The 26,557-nt window shown below is 41.1% G+C and overlaps 2 protein-coding genes across 4 annotated transcripts in view; one reads left to right on the top strand and one right to left on the bottom strand.

The window, feature by feature from the left end:
• The window catches only part of sod3.S (superoxide dismutase 3 S homeolog), a 31,465-nt gene extending 5,816 nt beyond the window's left edge, over nt 1–25,649 (bottom strand). Inside the window, exon 1 of one of the 2 annotated variants that reach the window (XM_018243074.2) lies at nt 25,517–25,649. The gene's annotated coding sequence lies outside the window, so the exon portion shown is untranslated. The remainder of the gene's footprint in view (nt 1–25,516) is intronic. The other variant, XM_018243075.2, reaches the window with a different exon arrangement.
• The window catches only part of dhx15.S (DEAH-box helicase 15 S homeolog), a 28,721-nt gene continuing 27,479 nt past the window's right edge, over nt 25,316–26,557 (top strand). Inside the window, exon 1 of one of the 2 annotated variants that reach the window (XM_018243073.2) lies at nt 25,316–25,422. In XM_018243073.2, coding sequence (XP_018098562.1) covers nt 25,409–25,422 — 14 coding nt within the window. In that variant the 5' untranslated portion in view covers nt 25,316–25,408. Of the gene's footprint in view, nt 25,423–25,557; nt 25,698–26,557 lie in introns of those variants that run through there. The other variant, XM_018243072.2, reaches the window with a different exon arrangement.

Here is a 26,557-nt window from a genome sequence, read left to right as displayed (position 1 = left end):
TTTTGGGTGAGATCTGGAAGTAAGATTAAGGAAGGTGTTCGTGTCATGGCTCCCTTGTAGGGTTGCCACCGGCCTGGCCGGTAAAAATGACGGCTAATCCTAATGTTATTCATAGGGGAAAAAGGTAAATATATAGGAAGGCTGGTATTTTTTTCCAGAAAAGGTGGCAACCCTACTCCCTTGTGGAAATAATAAGTCACATTCAAGTCCAAGTGAGGCAGCCCTAAAATGGATCCATGGATGCAAATGTTTCATATATTGATGTCGTTCATTAAAGTTACTTGTGTCCAACACACGATGTGCATTTACCCAGCATTGTGTCCATCTTGCCTCAGGCCCCAATACACGGGCCGATAAAAGCTGCCGACAAACCAAGCCAGCAGCTTATTGGGGACATCCGACGGGCTTCCCCGATCGATATCTGCCCAAAAGTCGTTACATTGCATCAAATGCATCACAGTATAATTTCTCCGTGTTTATGAAAACAGGGCTAATATCTTTCCAATATCTGCTTTAAATAATTCTGAAATGATGCAAAAGACGTTCATAAAATATTTACAGTTTTGTTGATGATAATATGGCACTGGCTTTGGTGTTCTCCCTAATTAATAAATGACTCTGCTATGCTTAGTTGGAGCCTAAAGGTAAATCTATGCTTCTAACAACCTGCAAACAACAAGTCTTCCAATCCCCCAGCTTTTAATTTTGTGGTCTGCGGCACAATGCTAATGCATCAATGACCAGGGTATTAATTAAATCGGTGACTTTGAAGACCAAAGACTGGGAGATAATAACAATGTGGGCGGATAGGGGTCACAGCTTCTGCTTTTAACTGCATCTCTTCTCCTTCCTGATTAAATAATCTGCAACTGTGTTTCACCCTGAGTCAGCGTTCTACCTGGGTAAATTAACCACCACCAGAGGAACAGCTTATATATCTGGGAAAAAAGTAGTGAATATATCTGCTCTACCTGCCAAAGAACCTCCCTTTGCAGTATATTATCTCAGTTTGTCCTGGGAGAGACCATTTCTTTTCAGGTATTAATGCTATTAGTGCACAGTTCCTAAAAATATCCTAGATATGATGAGTAATTGTGACTGTGTATGGAGAAGCTGCCTTCCAGCCATGGAGTGTGTATGTCCTGCCCTTCTCTATGTTGTTTACTCCCACACTCTAAAGACATACACACAAGTTAACTGGCTCCTGATAAAACTCACCATAAAGGTGGCCATACACGGGCAGATAAAGCTGCCGATATTGGTCGTTTGGACCAATTTGACAGCTTATCTGACCGTGTATGGGGGCTTCTGACGGGTCTTCCCGATCGATATCTGGCCACGATATTGATCGGGAAGGCTTAATTTTAACCCGACCAACGCGTCGGAGCCCCTTGGCATATAGTAATCTGATCGTTCGACCGTACGGCCGTACATTCAAATTACCCCCGATATAGCCATGCCGTTAATGGCATATCAGGGAAATATCCGCTCGTTTGGCAACTAATCTAACTTCGGGCGACTTCTGAAATCGAAGCGCCGCGAGTGCATTGGCGCAGGCGTTTTTTCATTAAAGCCGGCGAAAGACACGGGGAAGCAGTTCAGGGAGATTAGTCGCCCCAAAGAAGAGGCGATTAGTCGCCGGGAGACTTAATCTCCCCGAATCTCCAGGTGTGCCCTAAAGGTGGCCATACACGGGCAGATAAAGCTGCCGATATCGGTTGTTTGGACCAATTTGACAGCTTATCTGCCCGTGTATGGGGGCTTCCGACGGGTCTTCCCGATCGATATCTGGCCACGATATCGGTCGGGAAGGTTTGATTTTTACCCTACTGACCCGTCGGAGCCCCTTGGCGTATCGTCATTCGACCATATGGCTAAAAGTTCGAATTACCCCCGATATAGCCATGCCTTTAAGTGGAACATCGGGGAAAGATCCACTCGTTTGGCATTGTCGCCAAATGAGAGGATCTTTGAGTCAATGGCCAGCTTTACCCTCAGAAGAAAAAAACAAACTACTTTAAAACTATAAAAAAATAAATAATGAAAACCAATTGAAAAGTTGCTTAGAATTGGCCATTCTTTAACATAATAAAATTACTTTAAGGGTGAACCACCCCTTTAAATATATAACATTTAAAAGCAAATTAGGGGGTTTGCACAATTCTAAGGTTATTCTATAGCAAGCCAATCATTTTGGCCAGCACTTCACACAGCCGAGATCAAATTGCCAAGGATTGTAGCCGATCCCTTCCAGATGAAGCAACTGCATTCACACTGAAATTCAACACAAGAATTTCCAACAGGTTAAGCAGAACAGGACGCTGCAACTTTTGAAGCGGCACATTTATTAAAGGTCGAATTTCGAATTCATGCGAGTTTTTTTAAACTCTATTAAATTCGAATATACTCAAAATTCGACTGGGGGGTTATTTATAAAAAACAAATCAAATATATAAAACTATTTTTACAGACTCAAAAATTTATATTGAATTAGACTAAACTCGATTAGTCCTCTCCCATAGACTTATACATGAATTAGGTAGGTTTTCGATAGCGAATAGTCGAATTTGAGTTCTTAAAGGGCCTGAGTATGATAAATCTTGAAATATAAATTTAAACTCGAATAGAGTTTGGATATAAAATTTGAGAGTTTTGACCATAAAAAAATTTGAATATGAATTTTTCGATTCGACTCTTAATAAATCTGCCCCTTGGTGCTGGTTGAAAAACATCATTAACTTTCCATGAGTATTAACTGCAATGCAAATGCAGAGATAGTAAAAATGCATGGCGCAGGGTACCTGATCATTAGTGGTGCCCTGCATGATTAAATGTACATATTTATGCCATAGTAATGATGGAATTTATTCTGGGGAAAGAGAAGTAACTCATTAATGCAATGGAGTATGGGAAAGATACTTTGCTGCACTGCGTTTGCAATTGACCCTTATGGTGTTTTGCATTGAAGTTCTGCACTTTGCTCATTTCACTGCATTCAGTGCAGCAAACAAGCCCTTAGTAGTGTTCAGTCCTTGTTTATCCATATAATTCCATTTTTCAACATCCCTTTGTTTTGTCTCATAACGTCGAAAGATGGGTGTGACATGTAAATGATAATTAGAGCTGTGATTAATTAGCCTATTCCTTTCCTTTATTACTCACTTTAACGTGTCCCAGGTGCTGAACAAACGGCATGATATTCGGAATTTACCTGCAATGGATTTGCATATTAAGTGCTACGTACAGAGTGAGAGGAGTTGTGAGCTGTACTGTGTGCTTATTGCTCACTCAGGAGGTTATTATTACTTTGAATTATTGGAGAGCTTTAAGACTACATGGAAATTGCAGGCTGTGCAGGTTTTGGGGATATAAATATCTTTATTTCCACAGTGAGACTGCCAATTAATGATATACCCAAAAATCTTGACACCCATTCGTGGACAGGAACCCAATGCTAAAAAAAAATAAAAAAAAAAAAAAAAAATATATATATATATATATATATATATATATATATATATATATATATAATTTTTTTTTAACTTAAAGTAATACACTTGTCTTTATTCTACTTGTGATATTTCTGTAGAAATTGATTATTTAGGAGTTAAATGGTTTTCGTGAGTTGCTCAACAATGCAGCGTAGAAGAGGAGAGAGAAGGGGTAAGTGCCAGTTGTTATGTAATAATCTGCTCATTCATACAATTGTGCAGTGATTTCAGATTCATTCTCCCAAACAAGCACATTGGACTGGTTTCAGAGCACAGGATTTGCACATTCTGGAGGAATTTCCAGTGATGATCAAACACCAGTCTCCAGAGCCACTTTGTGTTCCTCTAAACAATAAACAGCAGGAAGCAGCAGCTCACCATCAATATAGTTAAAGGAGAAGGAAAGCTACCGAGGTATTTTATTGCCAATAGATTAGCTACAATAGTGTAAGCTAGAATGCTATATTATTCTGTAGAATGCTTTACCATACCTGAGTAAACAGCTCTATCTGTTTGTTTAGGATAGCAGCTGCAGTATTAGCTTGGTGTTACATCTCTCCCTGCTAATTTATAGCTATGGGCTCAGATTACAGGAGAGATGGGGGGGGGAAAGAGGAGCAAACTGAGCATGCTCTTGCCCGGGGCAAGGAGGTTTAAGCTGAAAACAGGAAGTCTGATACAGAAGCCCATGTGTACACAATAGAAGGAAAGAAATGCAGTTTTTCTTTTGACAGAGGACTCAGAGCAGCACTACTTTTAGGGTTTACTGGGATATTTAGATGGGCCTTTCTGATAAGACTTACTCAGTTTTAACCTTTCCTTCTCCTTTAACAAGGGCAGGTGATCTTAAATGAATGAAATGAAAGTGCATCAAAATAATAACAATATAATGTACTGTTGTCCTGCACTGGTAAATGTTCTTTGTTTGCTTCAGAAACTTTCCTATAGTTTAAGAAGCTGCTGTATAACCATGGGGGCAGCCATTCATGATGGAGAACCCTGTAGAATACAATGGTGTTTTATCTGTTATCTGCTGTGCATCCTATGCCTTTTTTCCAGCTCGAATGGCTGCCCCCATGGCTACACAGCAGCTTGTTTATATAAACTGTAGTAGTGTTTCTGAAGCAAACACAGAAGTTTTACCAGTGCAGGGCAACACTACATTATATTTTAATTACTTTGATATACTTTAATTTTTTGGTTTACTGTTCCTTTAAATGACTGCGACTTTCTCATCTCTAGTATATTCAGAGTTCTTAGCAAACAAAGCAGACTGAGCATACATATAGATATCCCATGGCAGTGCTGTGTGGGTCAGTCCCAGTGCTCATACAATCCCGTCTTTGATCATTTTTGTGTTCAAATATTTTATTGGATTTTTCGCAATGGACTGCAAGAGGAAAAACAACATGACGACTACTTTCCTGCAGTCTATAACACATGATACAAGTAACATATCAGCGTGCTAGTTCAAAATGAACAAAAACGTGAAATGAAAAATATTCAACTAGTCAACACATTTTCAGTCAGTCGGTAAACAGAATTGTAATAAAGTAAATCTTATAAACAAATAAAATATATAAATAAACAAGTGGATGACAAAGAATGAGAAAAACGTTGTTTTCAAAACAAATCGGAGTCCCAGGCGAGCATATGTTCTACATACAGAGAAATTTTTAAGTTTTTGATCCTTGTTTCTGGAATCACAAACCTCAAAATAAAGAGACCATGTAAGCTTAAAGGGCATGTAAAGGCAAAAAAATAAAATCCCATTTTTACTTTCTTTAATGAAAAAAAACCTATCTCCAATATACTTTAATTAAAAAAATGTGTACCGTTTTTATAAGAAACCTGACTGTATGCAGTGAAATTCTCCCTTCATTTACTGCTGTGGAAAGGAATTGTCAGATGGTCCCTAACTGCTGAGCAGGGAAACAATCATACTTATGAACAGCAGGGGGAGCCCCGGCCTTACTTCCCAGCCATGCAGAATTCAAGCAGCTTTGTTAATGATGATCCCTAAGCAGCCCAGACCACACTGAGCATGTGCACAGTCTTAGTCTTGCAAAGATGTCTAACAAAGTTACGAGATGGTGACCCCCTGTAGCCAACTTTGAAAGCATAAATTATTTGTTTGATTAGGCTTGTGGTGCGGTAAGTTCATGTTTATATTTAGTATACAAAATACAGCATTTCTAGCCTTATTCTATTTTAGACTTTACATGCCCTTTAAATGACTCTCTGGACCTGTTTCCTTTAGATTTAACTTTCAGAGCTTCTTGCCAACTGACTTGATTGAGGTATGAAGTGATATCTGTTATTGAGGGAGATTCCTTTTTTTAGCCAATAACCTCAAATACTGCTTTCTTTGAAGCGAGAGGGAGATCAGTTTTAGTACAGGCCTCGAAAATAGCCTATTACTGTGCAATAGAACAAAACGAGGATACTTTTATATTTATTTTTAATCTATATTGAGAGACTTCTCTCCAAAAAAGACTAACCTTTGGGCAAAGCTTAAGTCAGTCTCGTCACACTTGGGGCAATACGACTGAGGTCTGGTCTTTGATCTCTTTCTTCCATTGGCCACATTTGCATGAGTGAGATATTTATTCTGGTAATATAAATGCCATTGCACAGTTAAGGACTTGCTTTTATCCAGAAGGTTTGTTGAGGCCATTAGTATTCCTTCTTGACCAGTTTTTATAGACAAATGTTGTTAACGCGTTCATACAACATTTGGGGGGCAATAGTATCCCCAGGGTGCCACTGCTACTGCATTAAGGGGTACCCTTTAGGGTCAGGGTACACACTCAGATTTGGGGAGATTAGTCACCCCGGCGACAAATCTCCTCTTCTTCGGGCCACTAATCTCCCCGAACGGCTAGAATGTAAATCGACGGTGGGATGGCACTTGGATCGCTTCGTTTTCCGAAGTTGCCCGATGATTCCTGGTGAGGCAACTTCGGTCGACTTTGGAAAATTAAGCGCTCTGAGTGCCATCCTGCCGGCGATTTATATTCTAGCCAGCGGGAGGCAGTTTGGGGAGATTAGTTGCTCCGAAGAAGAGATTTGTCGCCAGGTGACTAATCTCCCTGAATCTGAGCGTGTGCCCTGACCCTTAGTGTTCACTTAGCACGAGCTCCATGGAATGCTGCACTCTACTAATACTTGGACTCAAAATACGGCAGTAATTGCATAGAAAAGTTTCAGGGTGTCCTGTTGCAAACTGCCCCTCCCTAACTTGTACATCTCCCTCCTGCCCCTCACCTTTGGAGAAATTTACTAAAGGGCGAAGTGGCAACTTTTCCAGCGGTCGGTACCCTGTGCGCAACTTCAAATCTTCATGAATTAGCGTTGTCCAAGCGAATTTATGCCTGGCAAAGTGTTGCAATGTGTGAGATGCCAGCGCTGGCGAATTTTCGCCGGTTAGTGAATTTGCCCCCTTGACTAAAGCAGTCAGCAATATTTGTGGAGGAGGCTGCTGTTGCCACCCCATGCATATAGAGCTGCCTGTATTTGCAGTGCTATATTCATTGGAGGCAGTAGGAGACAGGCACAAAAACATCTCACCTCCTGACGCCTAAAAAAAACCTAATAAAAAAACCTAGTAGGCTCAGCCGACCCAGACTTGCTCCAGCCTGAGACCCTGCACTGCCCCGGGATTCCCCTACTGCCCCCCCCTCAACATACTGAATGTTCAGACTGTAATAAATATGAGGCCAAGATGGAAAAGGTTGCAAATGCCTGACTAATGCTTCTATCAGTGGGGAAAGTATTAATTATGCAAATTGAAAAGGAATTAACATGACAAAGCTTTTCCATGTTCTCATCTACAGTTTTATGTCTGTGACTTTAACAAGTGTATTTGTCAGCCATTTCTAACCTGTTGCTTTTTCTATTAACAAAGAGCAACTCCTGGTGGACAGAAATAATACAACTGGATTCTCTCCACAACAGAATTTATTGTCCTTGGCTCCTTGGAAATATATCATGTAAAACTACCAGTTCCCAATGATTGTAGTCAATCTATATTTGCCTTGTCAGGGTTATTGTGTCTGTCACTTAGCACAACGGCACAACCACTGCTGCTACTGTTGCGCACACTCCTTCGCATGTTCAAACCTGTACATATTGACTCCAGTTCACTGCATTTGTTTATGCACAAAGAAACCAATACAGTTAATGGGGGTGCAAAAAGTTAGGCACCCCAAGTTATTGTATATATTTACTGCACACCCTGGGCCAGTGCTCCGATCAGGAGAAAACTGCACAGGTCGGGGGTTCTTCCAGCCGCATCACGGAGTGATTTGGCTTCCAGCTTCTTCTCTCTTCATGCAGGTGCAAATGCAAAGTAGCACGAAAAGCTGAACTTTAACAAATAAATTGGCTATTTCATTCTACTGCGCATGTGTCGGCCCCAGGAAATTTGAAGAAAGAAGAAGCCGGAAGTGGATCGCTCCGTGGTGCTCACTGGAATAACTCCGGGCCAGTGCAGTTTTTTGCTGATAGGAGCACGGGCCCGGGGTTTCAGTTACCGTATATACTCGAGTATAAGCCGAGTTTTTCAGCACCCAAAATGTGCTGAAAAAATCTACCTCGGCTTATACTCGAGCCAGTATAAGAAAAAACCCCTCTGGTAGATGATATACCGGTATTTTGAAGACCGCTGCCTTACCGGTAAATTTGCAGAACTACCGGTATTAGGAACGTTGAGAGAGGAGGAGGCGCCGCCATGATGCATGCTGGGAGCAGCTGCGGTAACCGTCCCTCCGCGTGCGTCACCACCAGCACTGCTGCCGCCTCCCTGAGGCGATGTGAGGGGCTGGCAGGAGGCAATTGCAGGGTGCCAGTATCCGGAAGGATGGATGCAAAATACCCGACCCCTACCTTTACTGACCCACTGCCTGGGCCTACGAACAGAGCGCCGCCCGGATCAAACCCAGGTAAGAGCCCGCTGCCTTACCGGCGCGCAGCAAAGTCCTGCGACTGGGGACAGGGAGCCGCTTAAAGGAGTGCAGCGGTAGCACTCCCTTACTTGCGGAAATAATAAGCTCTTCTTCCCTTCCCATTTGTGCTGCCTGTGCACATAGCCATAACAAATAAGGATGTGGTTTTTTTTATAGGCGCAGTTAATACAAAGCCACTTCATGCTCCCTGGAGCCAGTTCTGTGAAAATAGAATAAATAAAAGAAATGAGATTCAGAGGCTAGTGTTAAAAGAAATCCGTTTATGTACATAAATATTGCTTGGCCCTTCTGGATCCAATATATTTGTGCTGCAGCTACAATAATTTGCATGGTGTATATTAGCAGTGTTTCATAAAAACCTTGATTTGTTTATTTTGGATTAATTGATGGCAAGCTCAGGGCAAAGGTATTACATCCACTGCTTTCTGCCTCCTCTGTGCCTTGTCATTATTGTGTGGGGAGTGTGTGTGTATATAGTATATGTGTGGGGAGTTTGTGTGTATAGTATGGTATGTGTGTGTGTGTGATTAGGCTTATACTCGAGTCAATAAGTTTTCCCAGGTTTTTTTGGTAAAATTAGGTACCTCGGCTTATACTCGGGTCGGCTTATACTCGAGTATATACGGTAAGTCTATACAATCACTTGGGGTGCCTAACTTTTGGCACCCGCAATCAGGTCCAGACTGAGAAATAAAATAGGCCCTGGCATTTCAGGTACACAGAGGCCCAATCAGCCCACACAGAGGCCCAAATAGCCCCCATCAGCCCACTAAATACTGACTTTCTATGGCACCTTATAGCAGCCCCTTTGCATTTTGCCAGAACCAACAGATTGCCAGTCCGGGCCTGCCCGCAATTAAATACGCCTTTCATTCTCCTTTAAGATTTTTACAAACTTCTGATAGAAAACTGGGACACTTAAAGCTAAACTAGGTCATTTTAGCTCCCTGACTGCAAACAGTTAGGACATTGTAATACAGTGATAAAAAAAAGGGGAGAGTTGAACCTGAAAAATAGGTATTTACTGGAGCCCTAGTTCTGATCACCAGCAAGGCATTTTTAAGGTAACCCAATCAAACTTGTCAAGCATTTTAATAAGCAAGTGCAGTACAATTTACCTTATGTATTGGCTCTAGTAACTGGGCTGCTGTACTATTCTAGGTACAGTAAAGAAACATAATCTTGTACATATAGTACTCAGCTATGAAACATTCAGAAAGTATAGATGTAAGTCTTGGGGATTCTGCTTTCTGATTTGAAATATTCTATTTTATTTTCACATTAAACAAATGAAATCAAAATGACAGCAAATATTATGCAGACTAAGAAAATATGTTGCATCCAACACAATGGCATGTTATTAGATGCTTCTTTCTTACAGAACAACTATTGTCTAGGGTTCAGTTTCAGCCAGGGCATCTGCAAGGAGTTTGCATGGGTTTCCTCTGGGTGATCCTTTTTCCTCCAGCAACATACAGACAGGCTAAGTTTTAATTTTAAGTTTCACATTACAATCACATTTTAGCTCCAATACATATTACACTCGTCAGTACATCATACATATAATTAATACAATCAGTGTTACATGTATTACTTTTATTCTCCCCTACCCTGGTCAGGGCCTGTTAATTACTCCTTGATCTAGTGATACTCTAAATCTATACTAAGGGGTCCAAATATTCCAATATGTTGCACTATTATTATGGTATATATTCGTTAATTCTAAAACTGTCTAATTTCTTCAACAGATCTCAGGGATGGTGCTTCCTTGGATTTCCAATGCTTTGGAATAAGTGTTTTAGCAGTTTGAATTAAATGAAAAGTCAGTGGATCTTCTAACATCTTATAATTCTCCAAATTTACATTCAATAATAGTACTGCATATTTTTCTATCCGAATTCTAATTGATGTAATTTTATATATACTCTCTAGGACTTGTGCCCAGTATTCCTTCAAAGCTGGACATGTTATCCAAATATGAATATGGTTGCCTTCACCTTCATTACATCTCCAGCACCGATTAGAGGTTTGTGGGTATATTTTTAAAACCTTGCTGGAGTATAATACCATCTGGTGACTATTTTATATATCGTTTCTTTTGTTTTCAAAGTCTTTGCCATTTTATTCCCATTTTATTCCCATGCTTAAATATTTTTAACCATATGTGTTCTGATATATTTATAATTCTTTCTCCCATAGTGAGCAGAATGCAGTGGGCTTAAACTCTTCTTTAGGATAATATTATACACTTTTGATAAAGGTTTTGTGATCTCTAAATCTGTCTCTATTATCTCTTCCCATTGAGTAAGAGGTCTATCCCAGTTTTCTACTCTATTAGTATTTATATAGTAATACAATTGATTATATCCCCATAAATCTCTCGGATGTTTCCCCCATCTCCTTTGTAATTCCTGTAAAGAAATCATCTTATCTCCTCTGATGAAATCTTGTATTTTTGTTGGTCTTTCCTCCCATTTCTCCCACTTTCCGAAAGCTCCCCTTTCCAAACTTGGTGGGAATTTTGGGTTATATATCAGTGGTTATAATACATATGGGTCATTAGTCAGATACATATCTATTTTATTCTTGTGCCATACTTTAAGAGTAGTTTTAATTAGCGGATGTTGTAATAACATCTTATTCTTTACCCAATTATCATCCAATAATGCGTTTTCTATTGGATAGTTACTCCACTCTTGTTCTAAACAACTCCAGTCTTTTTTATCTTTTCTTGTGGTCCAATTTAATAGTCTGACCAGGTGTACGGCTATATAATATAAATACAGGTCTGGGGCCCCCAACCCTCCTTTTTCTTTAGATTCTGTTCATGTTTTATAGTTAAGCCTCGGTTTTTTCCAATCCCATATAAACCTTATAAACATAGATTTACTAAAAATAATTTGGTGTATTTCTATTGGTAGAATTTAAAATAAGTATAATGCTTTAGGTATAACAACCATCTTTATAGCTTGTACTCTTCCAAACCACAATATCTTGTTTTTTTTCCACTTATCTATTGTCTTTTGTAGGGACATTAGCAATGATGTATAATTATCTTGATTCTCCAAGTCTCCCTTTATGTTTACCCCTAAATAGTTAATAGTAGACATTGACCATTTAAATGGAAAGTTTTGTTTAATCTGCTTTACTATATCTTCCTTCACATTAATGTTTATAATCTCTGATTTTGTATAATAATTTTAAAGTTGGATAGTTCTCCAAATTGCTTTCAGATTTGGCAAGATGATTAAAGGGTTTGTTATATACATCAACAATTCGTCCGAAAATGCTGCACATTTATATTCTTTACCCTTTATCATCAATCCGGATATATCCGGATTATTTCTGATATGTGAGAGCAGTACTTCCATCACTAGTAAAAACAGTGACAGGGGGCATCCCTGTCTCGTTCCATTATATATCTGGATTCTCTGTGAAAGAGTCTGGGGCATGGCACAAGTGCTAACATTTCCTAAGTGCTAATACTTCACAAGTGCTTAGAAATGACAGTTAACAAGGCAGTTCCGTGGAACTAACTCCTATCTCTTCTCATTCCTACAGGTAATTCTGCTATTTCCATATACTGCCATATCCATATACTGCTACATATCTATTGCAACTGCTTATTCTGGTAATCCTGCTATATCCCTACTTGTATCTGTTAACCCCAATAACTTTTGTCTGTCAGGCCTATTCTACTTAAGTTCTTTGATAAATATCTCAAGCACACATCTGTGTCCACTCCTCCGTGAACAAGAGATATTTTTATAGCCCCAAACCTGGTTCTGGTGACTGTAAAACTCTGCCCTTTTCTAGCTGTTTAATTGATTCATTGATTAATTAGGCTCTGGTTTTCCCAATCAGCTACATATAAATTCAGACCCAGTATTGGGGATGGCACTCGTGTCTGGGGCATGGCACGAGTGCTAATATTTCACGAGTACTTAGAAATGACAGTTAAACAAGGCAGTTGGACAAGACATTGACAAGGCAAAAGGAACCGGATTCCCCTGCAATCAACAGTGAACCATCTGGGATAAGAAGAAAACAGATTTGTTTGTACCTGCCAGTTTGTTACTTCTTACTCCAAACATGCTTTATCCTGCATTTCTCCTCCTTTCACTCTCATGCTTCATAAAACATTTTTCACTACCTCCTCCATTAAATCCCAGTTCTATACACATCTCAGCCTCTCTACTCTCCTCTCCTTCCCTCTCCACACATGAAGTTTATAAATTACTCTGTATAGCTATTCCACAAAACTCCTCTTTTTCATACAAACTAAGAACTTACAAATCCCACTCTCACTTAGTCTATCTTTCCTTTCTATTGCTGGCAGCTGGGGGCATTTCCCCAAACCCTGGCCCTTACCCCATCCCAGTTATATCACGAGCTCCTTCTCTCCGGAGCAAATTCAAACAGTACAGAACTCTTACTCCTATACCCAAAAACCCAGTTAATCTTTCCTGTGCTCTCTGCAATGCCAGATCTGTCTGCAAAAAACTCACCGCTATACACAACCATTTCATTCCTTTAAAGGGCATGTAAAGGCAAAAAAATAAAATCCCATTTTTACTTTCTTTAATGAAAAAGAAGCCTATCTCCAATATACTTTAATTAAAAAATGTTTACCGTTTTTATAAGAAACCTGACTGTATGCAGTGAAATTCTCCCTTCATTTACTGCTGTGGATAGGAATTGTCAGATGGTCCCTAACTGCTGAGCAGGGAAACAATCATACTTATGAACAGCAGGGGGAGCCCCAGCCTTACTTCCTAGCCATGCAGAACTCAAACAGCTTTGTTTATGATGATCCCTAAGCAGCCCAGACCACACTGAGCATGTGCACAGTCTTAGTCTTGCAAAGATGTTTAACAAAGTTACAAGATGGTGACCCCCTGTAGCCAACAAAGCATAAATTATTTGTTTGATTAGGCTTGTGGTGCAGTAAGTTTATGTTAATATTTAGTAAACAAAATACAGCATTTCTAGCCTTCTTCTTTTTTAGACTTTACATGCCCTTCTACCTACTCACACTTACTGAAACCTGGCTTTCTCCTACTGACACTGCCTCACCTGCTGCCCTGTCCTATGGGGGCCTACACCTTACTCATACTCCCAGACCTGGTAACAGACCTGGAGGTGGGGTAGGTTTGCTTCTTTCTCCCCGATGTACTTTTAAAGTTCTTCCACCTGTTCCCTCTCTATCATTCTCCTCATTTGAGGCTCACTGCATTAGGCTCTTTTCTCCTGTTTCACTCTGCATTGCTGTTATATATTGACCACCAGGACCAACTGCACAATTTCTGGACAACTTTGCTGCCTGGCTTCCTTACTTTCTTTCATCTAACATCCCATCCATCATATTAGGTGACTTTGATATACCCATTAATAAAATTAACAACACTTCTGTCTCTAAACTTCTTTCACTAACTTCCTCTCTTGACTTATCTTTGTGCTCAGACTCCCCCTCTCACTCCAATGGTAATTCTCTGGATCTCATATTTACCAGACACTGTTCAACCACCAATTTTACTAACTCACCATTTCCCCTCTCTGATCAGAATATGCTCACATTTCAACTCTCACTAACTCCCTCCTCACCCCCTGCTATTCCCCAAACACGTACTTATCGTGACTTGCAAGCTGTAGACGTGTCACATCTCTCTTCTTCCTTTGACTCTCTTCACTCCAATAATATCTCAGCCATCTCATGTCCTAATGTGGCTACCTCTGTCTACTATAGTACTCTAACCACTGCACTAAATGAGGTGCTCCTATAAAAACGAAACCACTTCAACCATGGCATACTGCACATGCAAAAGTGCTCCAAAGACACTCACGTGCACTTGAGCGTCGCTGGCGCAAATCCTGTTCAGAATCAGACTTTTGGAGCTACAAATTTGCCCTGCGCTCCTTTAACACCAGCCTCTTCCAAGCCAAACAAACATACTTTACTTTACTCATTAACTCCCTTTCTAAAAAACCAGCACAACTTTTCTCCACCTTTAACACTCTCCTTTCCCCTTCTCCACCCCCTCCATGCACATCTGTCTCTGCTCAAGATATTGCTGAGCACTTCAAAAACAAAATTGACACTATCAGAAGGGACATTACACTACTCAACCCCCCTAGACTTCCACCACCCTCCCTCCACACTTCCCAGTCTCTCCTGTGCTCCTTCACCCCTGTCACTGATGAGGAAGTCTCAAAGCTTTTGGCCTCTTCTCACCTTATCACCTGCCCGCTTGATCCAATTCCCTCAAAACTTCTCCACAATACCAATCCTTGTCTAATCAAAGTCTTAACTCACCTATTTAATCTTTCGCTCTCAAATGGACTGTTCCCTTCTCAACTAAAACATGCTCTTGTCACCCCCATTCTGAAAAAACCCTCTCTTGATCCCTCCAATCTTGACAACCTCCGACCTATCTCTGCTACCTTTCATCTCTAAACTACTTGAGCACCTAGTCTACAACTGACTAACCTCATTCCTCTCTGACAATAACCTGCTGGACCCCCTACAATCTGGTTTAAAGGGATCCTGTCATCGGAAAACATGTTTTTTTCAAAACACATCAGTTAATAGTGCTACTCCAGCAGAATTCTGCACTGAAATCCATTTCTCAAAAGAGCAAACAGATTATTTTATATTCAATTTTGAAATCTGACATGGGGCTAGACATTTTGTCAATTTCCCAGCTGCTCCTGGTCATGTGACTTGTGCCTGCACTTTAGGAGAGAAATGCTTTCTGGCAGGCTCCTGTTTTCCTTCTCAATGTAACTGAATGTGTCTCAGTGGGACATGGGTTTTTACTATTGAGTGTTGTTCTTATATCTACCAGGGAGCTGTTATCTTGTGTTAGGGAGCTGTTATCTGGTTACCTTCCCATTGTTCTTTTGTTTGGCTGCTGGGGGGGGGAGGGAGGGGGTGATATCACTCCAACTTGCAGTACAGCAGTAAAGAGTGATGAAGTTTATCAGAGCACAAGTCACATGACTTGGGGCAGCTGGGAAATTGACAATATGTCTAGCCACATGTCAGATTTCAAAATTGAATATAAAAAAAATTGTTTGCTTTTTTGAGAAATGGATTTCAGTGCAGAATTCTGCTGGAGCAGCACTATTAACTGATGAGTTTTGAAAAAAAAAACATTTTCCCCTATATACTTCCTCCCTTGGCAAATTAATCAACTCATATTGTTTCCACTACCACCTCTAAGGTGACGATACTCAGATCTATCTCTCATCTCCTGCTCTCAACCCAGAACTCCTAACTCGCGTCTCCTCCTGCCTGTCCGCTATCTCTGCCTGGATGTCGCAACGCTACCTTAAATTAAACCTCTCTAAAACTGAAATGGTTCTCTTTCCTCCAACTAACACCAGTAACATCCTGGAAGTATCCATCATAGTTAACAATTCCACTATCACCCCCCTCTCCCCAGGCCCGGTGCTTTGGGGTTATCCTAGATTCTGCCCTGTCATTCACTCCTCATATCCAGTCACTTATTAAATCATGTCACTTCCAACTAAGGAACATATCCAAAATACGATCATTTATCACCCAAGATGCTGCCAAAATTCTTATTCACTCTCTCGTCATATCACGTCTAGACTACTGTAACTCTCTTTTAATTGGCCTTCCCCTCCACAGACTGTCACCTCTCCAGTCCATAATGAACACTGCTGCGAGGCTCATTCACCTCAGCAACCGCTCCTCCTCTGCGTCGCCATTCTGTCAATCCCTGCACTGGCTTCCGTTACCTTTCAGAATCAAATTCAAATTAATGACAATGACTTTCAAAGCACTTCATAACTCTGCTCCACCCTACATCTATGAACACATCTGTATATACTCACCCAACCGCTTACTACGCTCCTCTACTGACCTGCTACTCAACTCTTCTCTCATTACCTCCTCACATGCTCGCATTCAAGACTTTGCAAGGGCTGCACCCCTCCTCTGGAACACTCTCCCACGGTCTGTCCGACTTTCTCCCAACCTTTCTGCTTTCAAGAAATCTCTTAAAACGCACTTCTTTCGAGAAGCCTACCCTCACTCTGCTTAACTACCAAACGCAACACCACATACAATACCACATTTCTCACCCACTTAATTCTTAATTCTCACCCACTTAATTCACTCCCACACCTTGTGTATTACTCCCTTTAGAGTGTATGCCTATGCATAGGGCCTTCCTCACCTTTTGTACCTGTATTGATTGTGATGTATGTAACTCCATATGTTCTATGTATATAATTCATGTGATTTAGTTGTATAATCACATTTACTTTACAGTGCTACGCAATATGTTGGTGCTATATAAATACATGTTAATAATAATAAAAATAATAATAATAATAATAATAATAATAAAGAGTACCATTGATTTTTATTCTAGCAGAGGGTCTGTCATATAAAGCTAGTATTCTCTGTCTCATTTGTTCCCCTATTCCAAAACTTATCATTGTTTTCTCCAAAAATGTCCAAGAAATTCTATCAAATTCCTTTTCAGCATCTGCCGTGACTAAACATGTGGGGGGTTTTAATTTTTTTGCATATTGTATTATAGATATAGTTTTTGCTATATTGTCTTTTGCTTCTCTTTTAGGTACAAATCCGGTTTGATTGTGGTGGATAAGATCTGGTAAGTATTGTTTCAACCTTTTCCCTAATATATTGGCATACATTTTCACATCAGTATCCAGACTGAGAAATAAAATAGGCCCTGGCAACTGAAAAAAAAACACAAATATGTTTAAACTTTCATAACCTGACAATTTTTGTAAAATGAACATGGTAATTAGGGGGTGTGACCACAAAAACTGGCATGGTCAAAAACGGTTTCGCCACGCTAAGCGCGTCAACTTTTTTGTCCCTCTTTTTGATTCCAAAATGTTGGGAGGTATGCCCTCGGGCCTTGGTAGGATGTGGGCATAGGGTAGGACTCTTGGAATAAAGAATGAAGATTTTAAAAATATTTGTGAAGAATACCATGGTTGGGACTGCTACTGCTGGTCACTGGGGATGTGGGTTTAGCTGTGGTGGTTGCAGCTGGGTAGTCTCAGAATCTTCCTTTTGGCAGGGGATCTTCTATATCAAGACTTGCAAAATTCATTGTGCATGTCAGTAAAAAGGCTCCTACATGTTACATATTACCATTATACCCAAGTACAGGTTGCCCTTTGGAATTATATTTATAAATGGCATCAGGGCCGCCATCAGGGGGGGACAGGGGGGACAAGCGTACCGGGCCCGGGCATGAAGGGGGGCCCGGCAGCGCTGCATTTTTTTGAAGATCCGGGCCCCCCTTACGAGCGCCCGAGCCGTACGTCATTCCTCTTGAGTGCCGAATGCGGAAGTGCCGAAAAGCCGAAGCCGATGCGCCGAAAAGACCCGAAGTCACGGAAAAAGCCGAAGTCCCGAAGTCACGAAGCGCCGAAAAGACCCGAAGTCACGATAACAGCCGAAGCCGAAGTCCTGAAGCAGCGCAAAGACCCGAAGTCACGAAAACAGCCGAAATTGAAGTCCTGAAGCGGTGAAAAGACCCGAAGTCACGAAAGGAGGCGAAGTTGAAGTACTGAAGCCATGAGTTCAATCCTACTGAACACCAGTTTGTGGTTTGTTTTTTTTAATCCCCTGGCCACCAATGTATTATTTTAATATTCTATAGGCCCCTGCCACCAATCTTTTTTTAAAACTTTTTTTTTGGGGCCCCAATTTTTTTTTTAACTCGTAAGGGGCCCCTTGCCACCATTGTTTTTTTTTGGGTTTTTTTTTTAAAAAAAAAATTTATTTTCTTTTTGGTGGCCCCAAATTTTTTTAACTTGTAAGGGGGCCCCTGCCACAAGGTTTTTTTTTTTTTCAAAAAAAAATTTTTTTTTTTTTAAATTTTTTTTGGGGCCCCAATTTGTTTTTAACTTGTAAGGGGGCCCCTGCCACCAGTTTTTTTTTTTCCAAAAAAAATTTTTTTTTTTCCAAATTTTTTTTTTGGGGCCCCAATTTGTTTTTAACTTATAAGGGGGCCCCTGCCGCCAATGTTTTTTTTTTTTTCAAAAAAAAATTAATTTTTTTTTAAATTTTTTTTTGGGGCCCCAATTTGTTTTTAACTTATAAGGGGGCCCCTGCCACCAATGTTTGTTTATTTTTTAGTTTTTTTTACATTTTTTTTTGTTGGGGCCCCAAGTTTTTTTAACTTATAAGGGGGCCCCTGCCACCAATGTTTTAAAAAAAAAAAAAATTTAAATTTTTTTTTTTTTGGGGCCCCAATTTTTTTTATAAGGGGGCCCTGACCATCAATAGCTTTTTACAACTTGTGTGGGGGGGTTACTTTTTTAGCGCTGATGTCTGTGTGGTCTTTTAACTGCGATGTGGGCGGGATATGGGGCGGAGCTTGGTCGTCAGTGTGGGAGGGGCCCAGGGGGCCCCAAAAATTTTGTTGTACGGGGCCCCGTGATTTCTAATGGCAGCCCTGAATGGCATTTACCACTATCTATACCGTCCACAGGGTCAGCTTTACATGTCCCCCACTGATGCTTGACTGCAGGTTCATCCTATGCACACTAGGGGGCACTATATGACAATTGACCTAAAACGTCTCTACCAGCCATAAACGGAGAACAAAGAAATCAGAACCAAAAAGATTGAAAAGCAAAGGTAGTGCCCATAAGGTATCACAGATTAAAATATGCCCCGTCTGCAAGCAGGGTTTGCTACAGAGGAACATTATTCACAGTCTCTAATAAAACTCTGTGCTCCCGTGCCCAACGTTTCAGGATGAAGAGATACATTTTGAACAAAGCATCTCTGGAAAAATTACCCAAAATTGTCTCAGGAATAAAAAAAAAAAGGGGCAATTTAAAAAAAACAAGTAAAGTTTTCATCGATTCTAGTATTGCATAGCAGCCAATCAGCACATAACTTATTATTGAATGTTATGAGTGCAATGAATAGGGCTTGGGGAGAACATACTTTTTACTTTCTAAATATCTTTGTCTTTTCTTTTTGTTATTTCTTGAACGAAGCAACGCACAAAGTGAAGAGTTGTGTGTATGTGAAATCAATTTATTCTCTTGGGAAGGAAGCCTTTGAGAATGTTGGCTGCAACTTAAAAAACATTAAGCCGACTGCCTAGCGGGGAGGTGTGTACAGGATTGGGTCTGAGCAGGTGACAGGTCCATGTTAGGGACAGTTCTATTTAGTGATAGACGTTTGTGTTATAGTCGAACTAGGAGATAAAATGGCAGATTAGCTAGTGAGCAGCTATTTGGTTCCAATAAGGAGAGTAGTTGGGGTTAGCACCTTTGCAGTGATCAAACTGCCAGACAGACACGAGTGGGTGAACTCAGGAGCAGGGAAAGTGCCAAGGGGCAAGATACCCTGTGAGATCCCTAGAGCTGGGGAAGAATTTCTAAGACAGGCTGTATTACATACTCTGAGAGGAACAGATCTGAATTTATCAACAAATGTGCAGGTATTCCATCGTCTCCACTGAATGTGCTTGAATTTCCCATCATTTGAATGCTGTGACACAAAAGTTCTGCCGGAGTTCAATAAACAAGTTCATTGTTGGAAAAGCACTACGACTGCAATTCATTTCAACTTGGTTGGGCTGTGTTCAGAAAGCATCAGTGATCTGCTGGCCTGAGAAGAAGTAAGGTAATGTTGCACATAGCTTAAAGGTGCCAGGGCACATTGGCAGCAAGTCAAACTGCTGAAACACATACAACCTACAATCATATTTTTCATATCAGGCAAAAAGCACGTGTGGGTACCATTTAGCTTGGAGGAAAAAACTGCTTTCAGATGATCCATTCACTCTATTATCCATGCCCTTTGCTTTATTATTTCACAGAGAACATGGCCTTTAGCACTCCATTCCCTTAGTGTGTGTTCCTGGCTAATAATCAGGTTACAAGCACTCCTAGACAACACAATTTAATCCGGAGGTCTTAAGGGCAGCGTTATCTGTCACATCACCTAAACCTGTGTGACTATGGCTTACTGTGGGTTTACTGCTGTGTAAACAGTCAGTATGGTAGAAAAGAATAACGTTGTGCATGCACTCTTTATCTGCATATTTGGCAAGTTGGTTTAGGTACCACTCATGTGTTATGTGGGCCTTATCAACTATTCTTAAAATATGATTTAAAATAGTAAGTTAGTAAGTAAAGGTTGAAAAAAGACACACATCCATCAAGTTAAACTTTTTAAGTCTATATATAATCTGCCTAACTGCCAGTTGATCCAGAGGAAGGCAAAAAAAACCATCTGAAGCCTCTCCAATTTGCCTCAGAGGGGGAAAAAATTCCTTCCTGACTCCAAAATGGCAATGGGACCAGTCCCTGGATCAACTTGTACTATGAGCTATCTTCCATAACCCTGTATTCCCTCACTTGCTAAACACCATCCAACCCCTTCTTAAAGCTATCTAATGTATCAGCCTGTACCACTGATTCAGGGAGAGAATTCCACATCGTCACAGCTCTCACTGTAAAAAAAAAAACCTTCTGAAAATTTAGGCGGAACCTCTTTTCTTCTAATCGGAATGGGTGACCTCGTGTCAGCTGAAAGGAGCTACTGTTAAATAAAGCATTAAGCTGGCCATAGACTCAATGATCCGCTCATTTGGCGACATCGCCAAACGAGCGTATCTTTCCCTGATATGCCATTAACGGCAAGGCTATATCGGGGGTGCTATATCGGGGGTAATTCGAATGTTCGGCCGTATGGTCGAACGATCGAATTACGATACACCAAGGTGCTCCGACGGGTCGTTCGGGTAAAAATCAAACCTTCCCGATCAATATCGTGGCCAGATATCGATGGGGAAGACCCGTCTGAAGGCTCCATACACGGGCAGATAAGCTGTCAAATTGGTCTAAATGACCGATATCGGCAGCTTTATCTGCCCATGTATGGCCACCTTTAGTGAGAATATTATATGATCCCCTTATATATTTATACATAGTTATCATATCTCCCCTTAAGCGCCTCTTCTCCACAGTGAACATCCCCAATTTGGCCAGTCTTTCCTCATAGCTTAAATTTTCCATACCTTTTACCAGCTAAATTGCCCTTCCCTGCACCCTCTCTAATACAATAATGTCCTGTTTGAGCGCTGGAGACTGTACGGCATATTCTAGATGGGGCCTTACCAGTGCTCTCTACAGTGGAAGAATAACCCCCTGCTCCCGTGAATCAATGCCACTTTTAATATAGCTCAAGACCTTATTTGCCCTTGATGCTGCTGACTGGCATTGCTTGCTACAGCCAAGTTTATTATCTACAAGGACTCCAAGGTCCTTTTCCATAATGGATTTGCCTAGTGCAGTCCCATTAAGGGTATAAGTGGATATTTTTACATCCCAGGTGCATGACTTTACATTTATCAACATTGAATCTCATTTGCCACTTAGCTGCCCAGATTGCCAGTTAGTCAAGATCCTGTTGCAAGTGCCACATCCTGGATGGAATTAATTGGGCTGGATAGTTTTGTGTCATCTGCAAACACTGATACATTACTTACAATACCCTCCCCTAAGTCATTAATGAACAAGTTAAATAAAAGTGGACCCAATACTGAGCCCTGGGGGACCCCACATAGAACCTTACTCCAAGCAGAGAATGTACCATTAACAACCACCATCTGTACCCGATCCTGTAGCCAGTTTCCTATCCACGTGCAAACGACTTCATTAAGTCCAACAGACCTTAGTTTAGAAAGCATTGGTTTGTGGGGCACGGTATCAAATGCTTTGGCAAAATCCAAATAGATCTACACATGAACTTAGCATGTAGCTGGGGGTGGTAACAGAAGTTAGTGTGCAAACTGAAATAAAAATATAGTTCTGTGTAGTTGGTAATTTTCTTTAAACTGCACATACATGGGAATAAACTCTTGACCAAGTCAACAGCTCTTTGGCCAAGGTACGGAGCTAAATTTTCAGCCAGCCTGACCAACATCTTATTGGGAAGCCTGGAAAATGTAGCCAGATGAGGACTGCACTATGGATGATTGTCCTTAAGACCAACAATTGGTTAGATTGACTCTTGGTTGACCACACAGATAACGTTGTGCTCATTTACATTTGCATAATTGTCTGGTCAACTTAACATTGCAGTTCTTCCCCTTTAATAGAAACTGTGCCTCATATCAGCCTGAGACTCACAGCAAACCTTCTCCCGAAATGAGCTCAAACTCAGCCGCATTTAGTTATTATTTTTCCACATTCTCAGGTGAAACATGAAAAAATATTCCAACTGATTATTTTGCTGAAAATAAAGTCTCTCACTTCTAGGCTGGCTGTGAATTCCCCAGACAATTGCTCCAGATTGCAAAATATGGCAGGCTTTCCCTGAAGGGAAGAACGTAATGATTATGTGAAATCAATTTATTCTCTTGGGAAGGAAGCCTTTGAGAATGTTGGCTGTAAGCAACTTAAAAAACATTAAGTGGACTGCCGAGGGCTGAAGGACTGGATTTACTGCAAATGAACTCAAACGAGGTCTTCCATGTATAATTCAGCACAGTACAATCCCATATCACAGGTGTTGGGCTCAGTAAACATCAACACAATATCCCATAATAATAACGATCTGATTTGGTAAATAGCCCACTGTCCACTGTCAAGAAAAAAAATTGCAATCACAAAAAAGAAAATGGCCAAAACTTTTTTTTTCTTTCTTATTTTACAAAAGAGTGACAAATATTCTTGCCTGTGTTATTTAATGGAAAAAAAGTGACACACAAGCAACAATCACATTTTTCCATTCATTTTAATGAATGAAAAACTCAAATGTTCTTATAAATTGGGGAATTAGGTAATGGAAGTTGTTATAGACAATTCTCACTGAATTCTCCTGAAACTTTTACTTGCTATTTTTTCTTTAATAAAGAAATGAGTATTCAAAGTTTTAGAAAAAAACTGTATGAGTATTTTTAATACCAATATAAGTTACTAAATGTGTTAATCAGCTGCCTTGTTTTACATTTTTTTCTGAGCCACCAGGACTGAGAATAGAAAGGAACAAACACTGATTTCAATGGCATTACAGATACAAATAACTTTAAAACCCTAAAAAATGTGTAATGAATAGATATTGCAAAGTTGCTCATAATTAAATTTTTTTTCATTAAGCTAAATATAATATTTTGGGTTGACATTCCTTTTAAAGGTACATGCTACGGTTGCCACCTTTTCTGCAGCCGGAAAACAGGCAGAGGACGGGATGGATGATATTGGAGGCGGGATGGGGGAGGGACCAGTGATGTTAGGGGCATGGTGTGGCAACAGGGGGGGGGTGGGACAGGTGAAGTCAGGGGTGGGACTGATGACATGGCAATCAGCAATTGGCGGATCGCCATGTCATTATTTTCAATACCGGGCTGTCCTGGTGAAATCTGGACAGGTGGCAACCAAAGTGCCATAGCATCTAAAGGCAGTGTCACGATCAGCACCCAGAATCCAGAACCAATGCTAGGCTCCCTGACCCTGGTCTTGGCTCTTGCTTCAGCCTTTAACAGGCGCCTTTCACCTCGGGAGGAGCCCTCAGCTAATTGGATGCTGCCAGGCCCGGACTGGCAATCTGTGGGTTCTGGCAAATGCCAGAGGGGGTGCTGTATGGTTCCATAGAAAGTTACCATATAGTGGGCTGGTAGGGGGCTGTTTGGGCCTCTTTATACTTGGAATGGCAGGGCCTATATTGGCTCCCAGTCCAGGCCTGGATACCGCCAGGTCTTATAAAGAGAGGAGCCAAGCTAAGGGTTCTGGACGAGCAGAGGGGCACGATCGTTAGCAAAGTCTTTTTGGCAGAAGGTCACAATAAAGGAGCAGACAGAAAACGTAATCAAACCAGGCCGGGTCAGTGCAGGCAGAATTCAGGCAAAGTCAGACAGGCAAGGTCAAAACCATGATATCAATCAGAAGAGTCAGAGAGGCTCAGGTCGGACTACGGATTTCAGAATAGTCAGTTACCAGGCAGGGGTCAGGATCACAGAAGTCAGATTAGTCAGACAGGCAGGGGTCAAAACAGGAATCAGATCCAGAATAATAAACAGGAATAGCACCCAGGAACTCTCAGAGATGAACCTAACATATTCGAATTTGGCACCATTGCGCGATGACGTCATTACACCAGCCACAAATGCGCCTCTAAAAAGAGAAAGTGCATATGACTTGGGGCAGCTGGGAAATTGACAATATGTTTAGCCCCATGTCAGATTTCAAAACTGAATATAAAAAAATCTGTTTGCTCTTTTGAGAAATGGATTCAGGGCAGCACTATTAACTGATTCATTTTGAAACAATTTTTTTTTCCCCATGACAGTATCCCTTTAAAGTCAAAGGTGACCAAGTGTGGATCAGCTTAGAGGCTCCTCCTCAGTACACACCTCCGACACAGGTGTAACTGCATCTACTAAACATGTAAATGCTGAGAAATAGTAAAAAGGCTGAGCTTGCTGCAAACAATATTTTATTCCCACGACATGTTTCGGGCTAAGTGTCCCTCACTTGTACTGTAAAGTCCCATCTGCACTGAACAGTCAGAAAAAGAAACAAAGTTTTCAACTTAATTGGCCTTTGGCAGAGAGCTCAGAACAACTAGAGCAGCTGATAAGATACTTTTGTAACAATTTTCAGATAAGCAAATAAGTAACTGCAACACTATAAGATAACAGGCCCCTTTTATCGGGAACCCGTCACTGAAGGGCTTGTATACACAAAAGCACAAGTAAGAAAATATAATTTTAGGCAACTTTCCAACAGACATTTTCCTGCCCTTTTATTGTGACCATTACAGATTTACTTGTAGCTGCGCGCCGAATGGAAACCAGGACCTAATAATCCCACCAATCAGATACCCTGGTGACTTTAAGCACCGCCCCGGTGACGTTGACGCTACGGACTGGAACCTTTTCACAACGTTAACGCGCGGTGAGAGTCTCCATGTTTCAGCACAGGTATGAGTGACCAATGAAATTGTACGTAGTCTGTTACGTCACATGACACTTTTTCCCAGCATGCTGTAGTCCCTTGCGCGTGCGCGTTGCTTACCTCGCGGTGTAAAGCGCTCCGGCGTTGTACTTTCCCCCCTCCTTCCCACGTGACCCGGCCCTGGAGGCGGCAGTACTTGCTAGAGGCGTTTGAGTAGTAGAACGGCTGCGGTCATGTCGAAGCGGCACCGGCTGGACCTCGGGGATGACTATGTCACGAACAAGAAGAGAAGCGGCGACGGGTAAGTGCAGAGGTCAAGGAAAGAGCGTGTCGCGGAATCCTTTGTCTTCCCTGTTTGATAGTGTGGGCGGGGGAAGTGGAGGCCCCAATGTGCCGAGTAGTGTGCTCGCTCCGCTCTCTGGCTTAGGCCCTGCAGCCTGTGGGGCAACTTCTGCCGCAGTTTAGGCCTGTCATTATTCTTCTACTGATATAATCGCGCTGCCGGCTGATAAGACTTCCTGGCGGCAGCAATTAAAGGGCAACTCACCCAAGTAGTCTTTTTTTTTTTTTACATCACAACATAAAATGTCATTTGAAGCCACTTTCCATCCCACATCTGTTTACATTGGTTTTATATGTTCTTTAAATGGGTTGTTCACCTTCCAAACACTTTTTGTTCAGTTGTTTTCAGATTGTTCCCCAGAAATAAAGACTTATTTTGAATTTTTTTCCATTATATTTTTTACTGTTTTCCAAAATCTAAGTTTAAAGTTGAATGTCCCTGTCTGTGGTGATTGAGTCTGGCGGCTCAGTAATTCAGGTGCAGATTCTGAACTGCTACAATTTGCAACATTTAGTTGATCCATTTCTCAGCAGCATCTCTGGAGTATTAGCAACTATTATATCAATTCTAACAGCTGCCTGTAATGAAACCCAGAGATTCTACTCAGCTGAGACAAAGATAAAAAATGTATCAACTAATGTATCAATTTAGAACTGTTTAAGGACTAGGCCACACGAGATTTGGGGAGATTTTGTTGCCTGGCGACTAATTGCCTCGTCTTTTGCGCGACTATCTCCCCGAACTGCCTCTGCGTTTTTTCCCATAGGCTAGAATGAAAAGTCGTCTGCGCGAATGCACACGCGGCGATGCGTTTTCTA

The sequence above is a fragment of the Xenopus laevis genome, chromosome 1S (assembly GCF_017654675.1).
Source record: "Xenopus laevis strain J_2021 chromosome 1S, Xenopus_laevis_v10.1, whole genome shotgun sequence".
NCBI lineage: Eukaryota > Metazoa > Chordata > Amphibia > Anura > Pipidae > Xenopus > Xenopus laevis.
The sequence above is the reverse complement of the archived record's forward strand: the minus strand, read 5'-3'. Positions and strand labels throughout refer to the sequence as shown.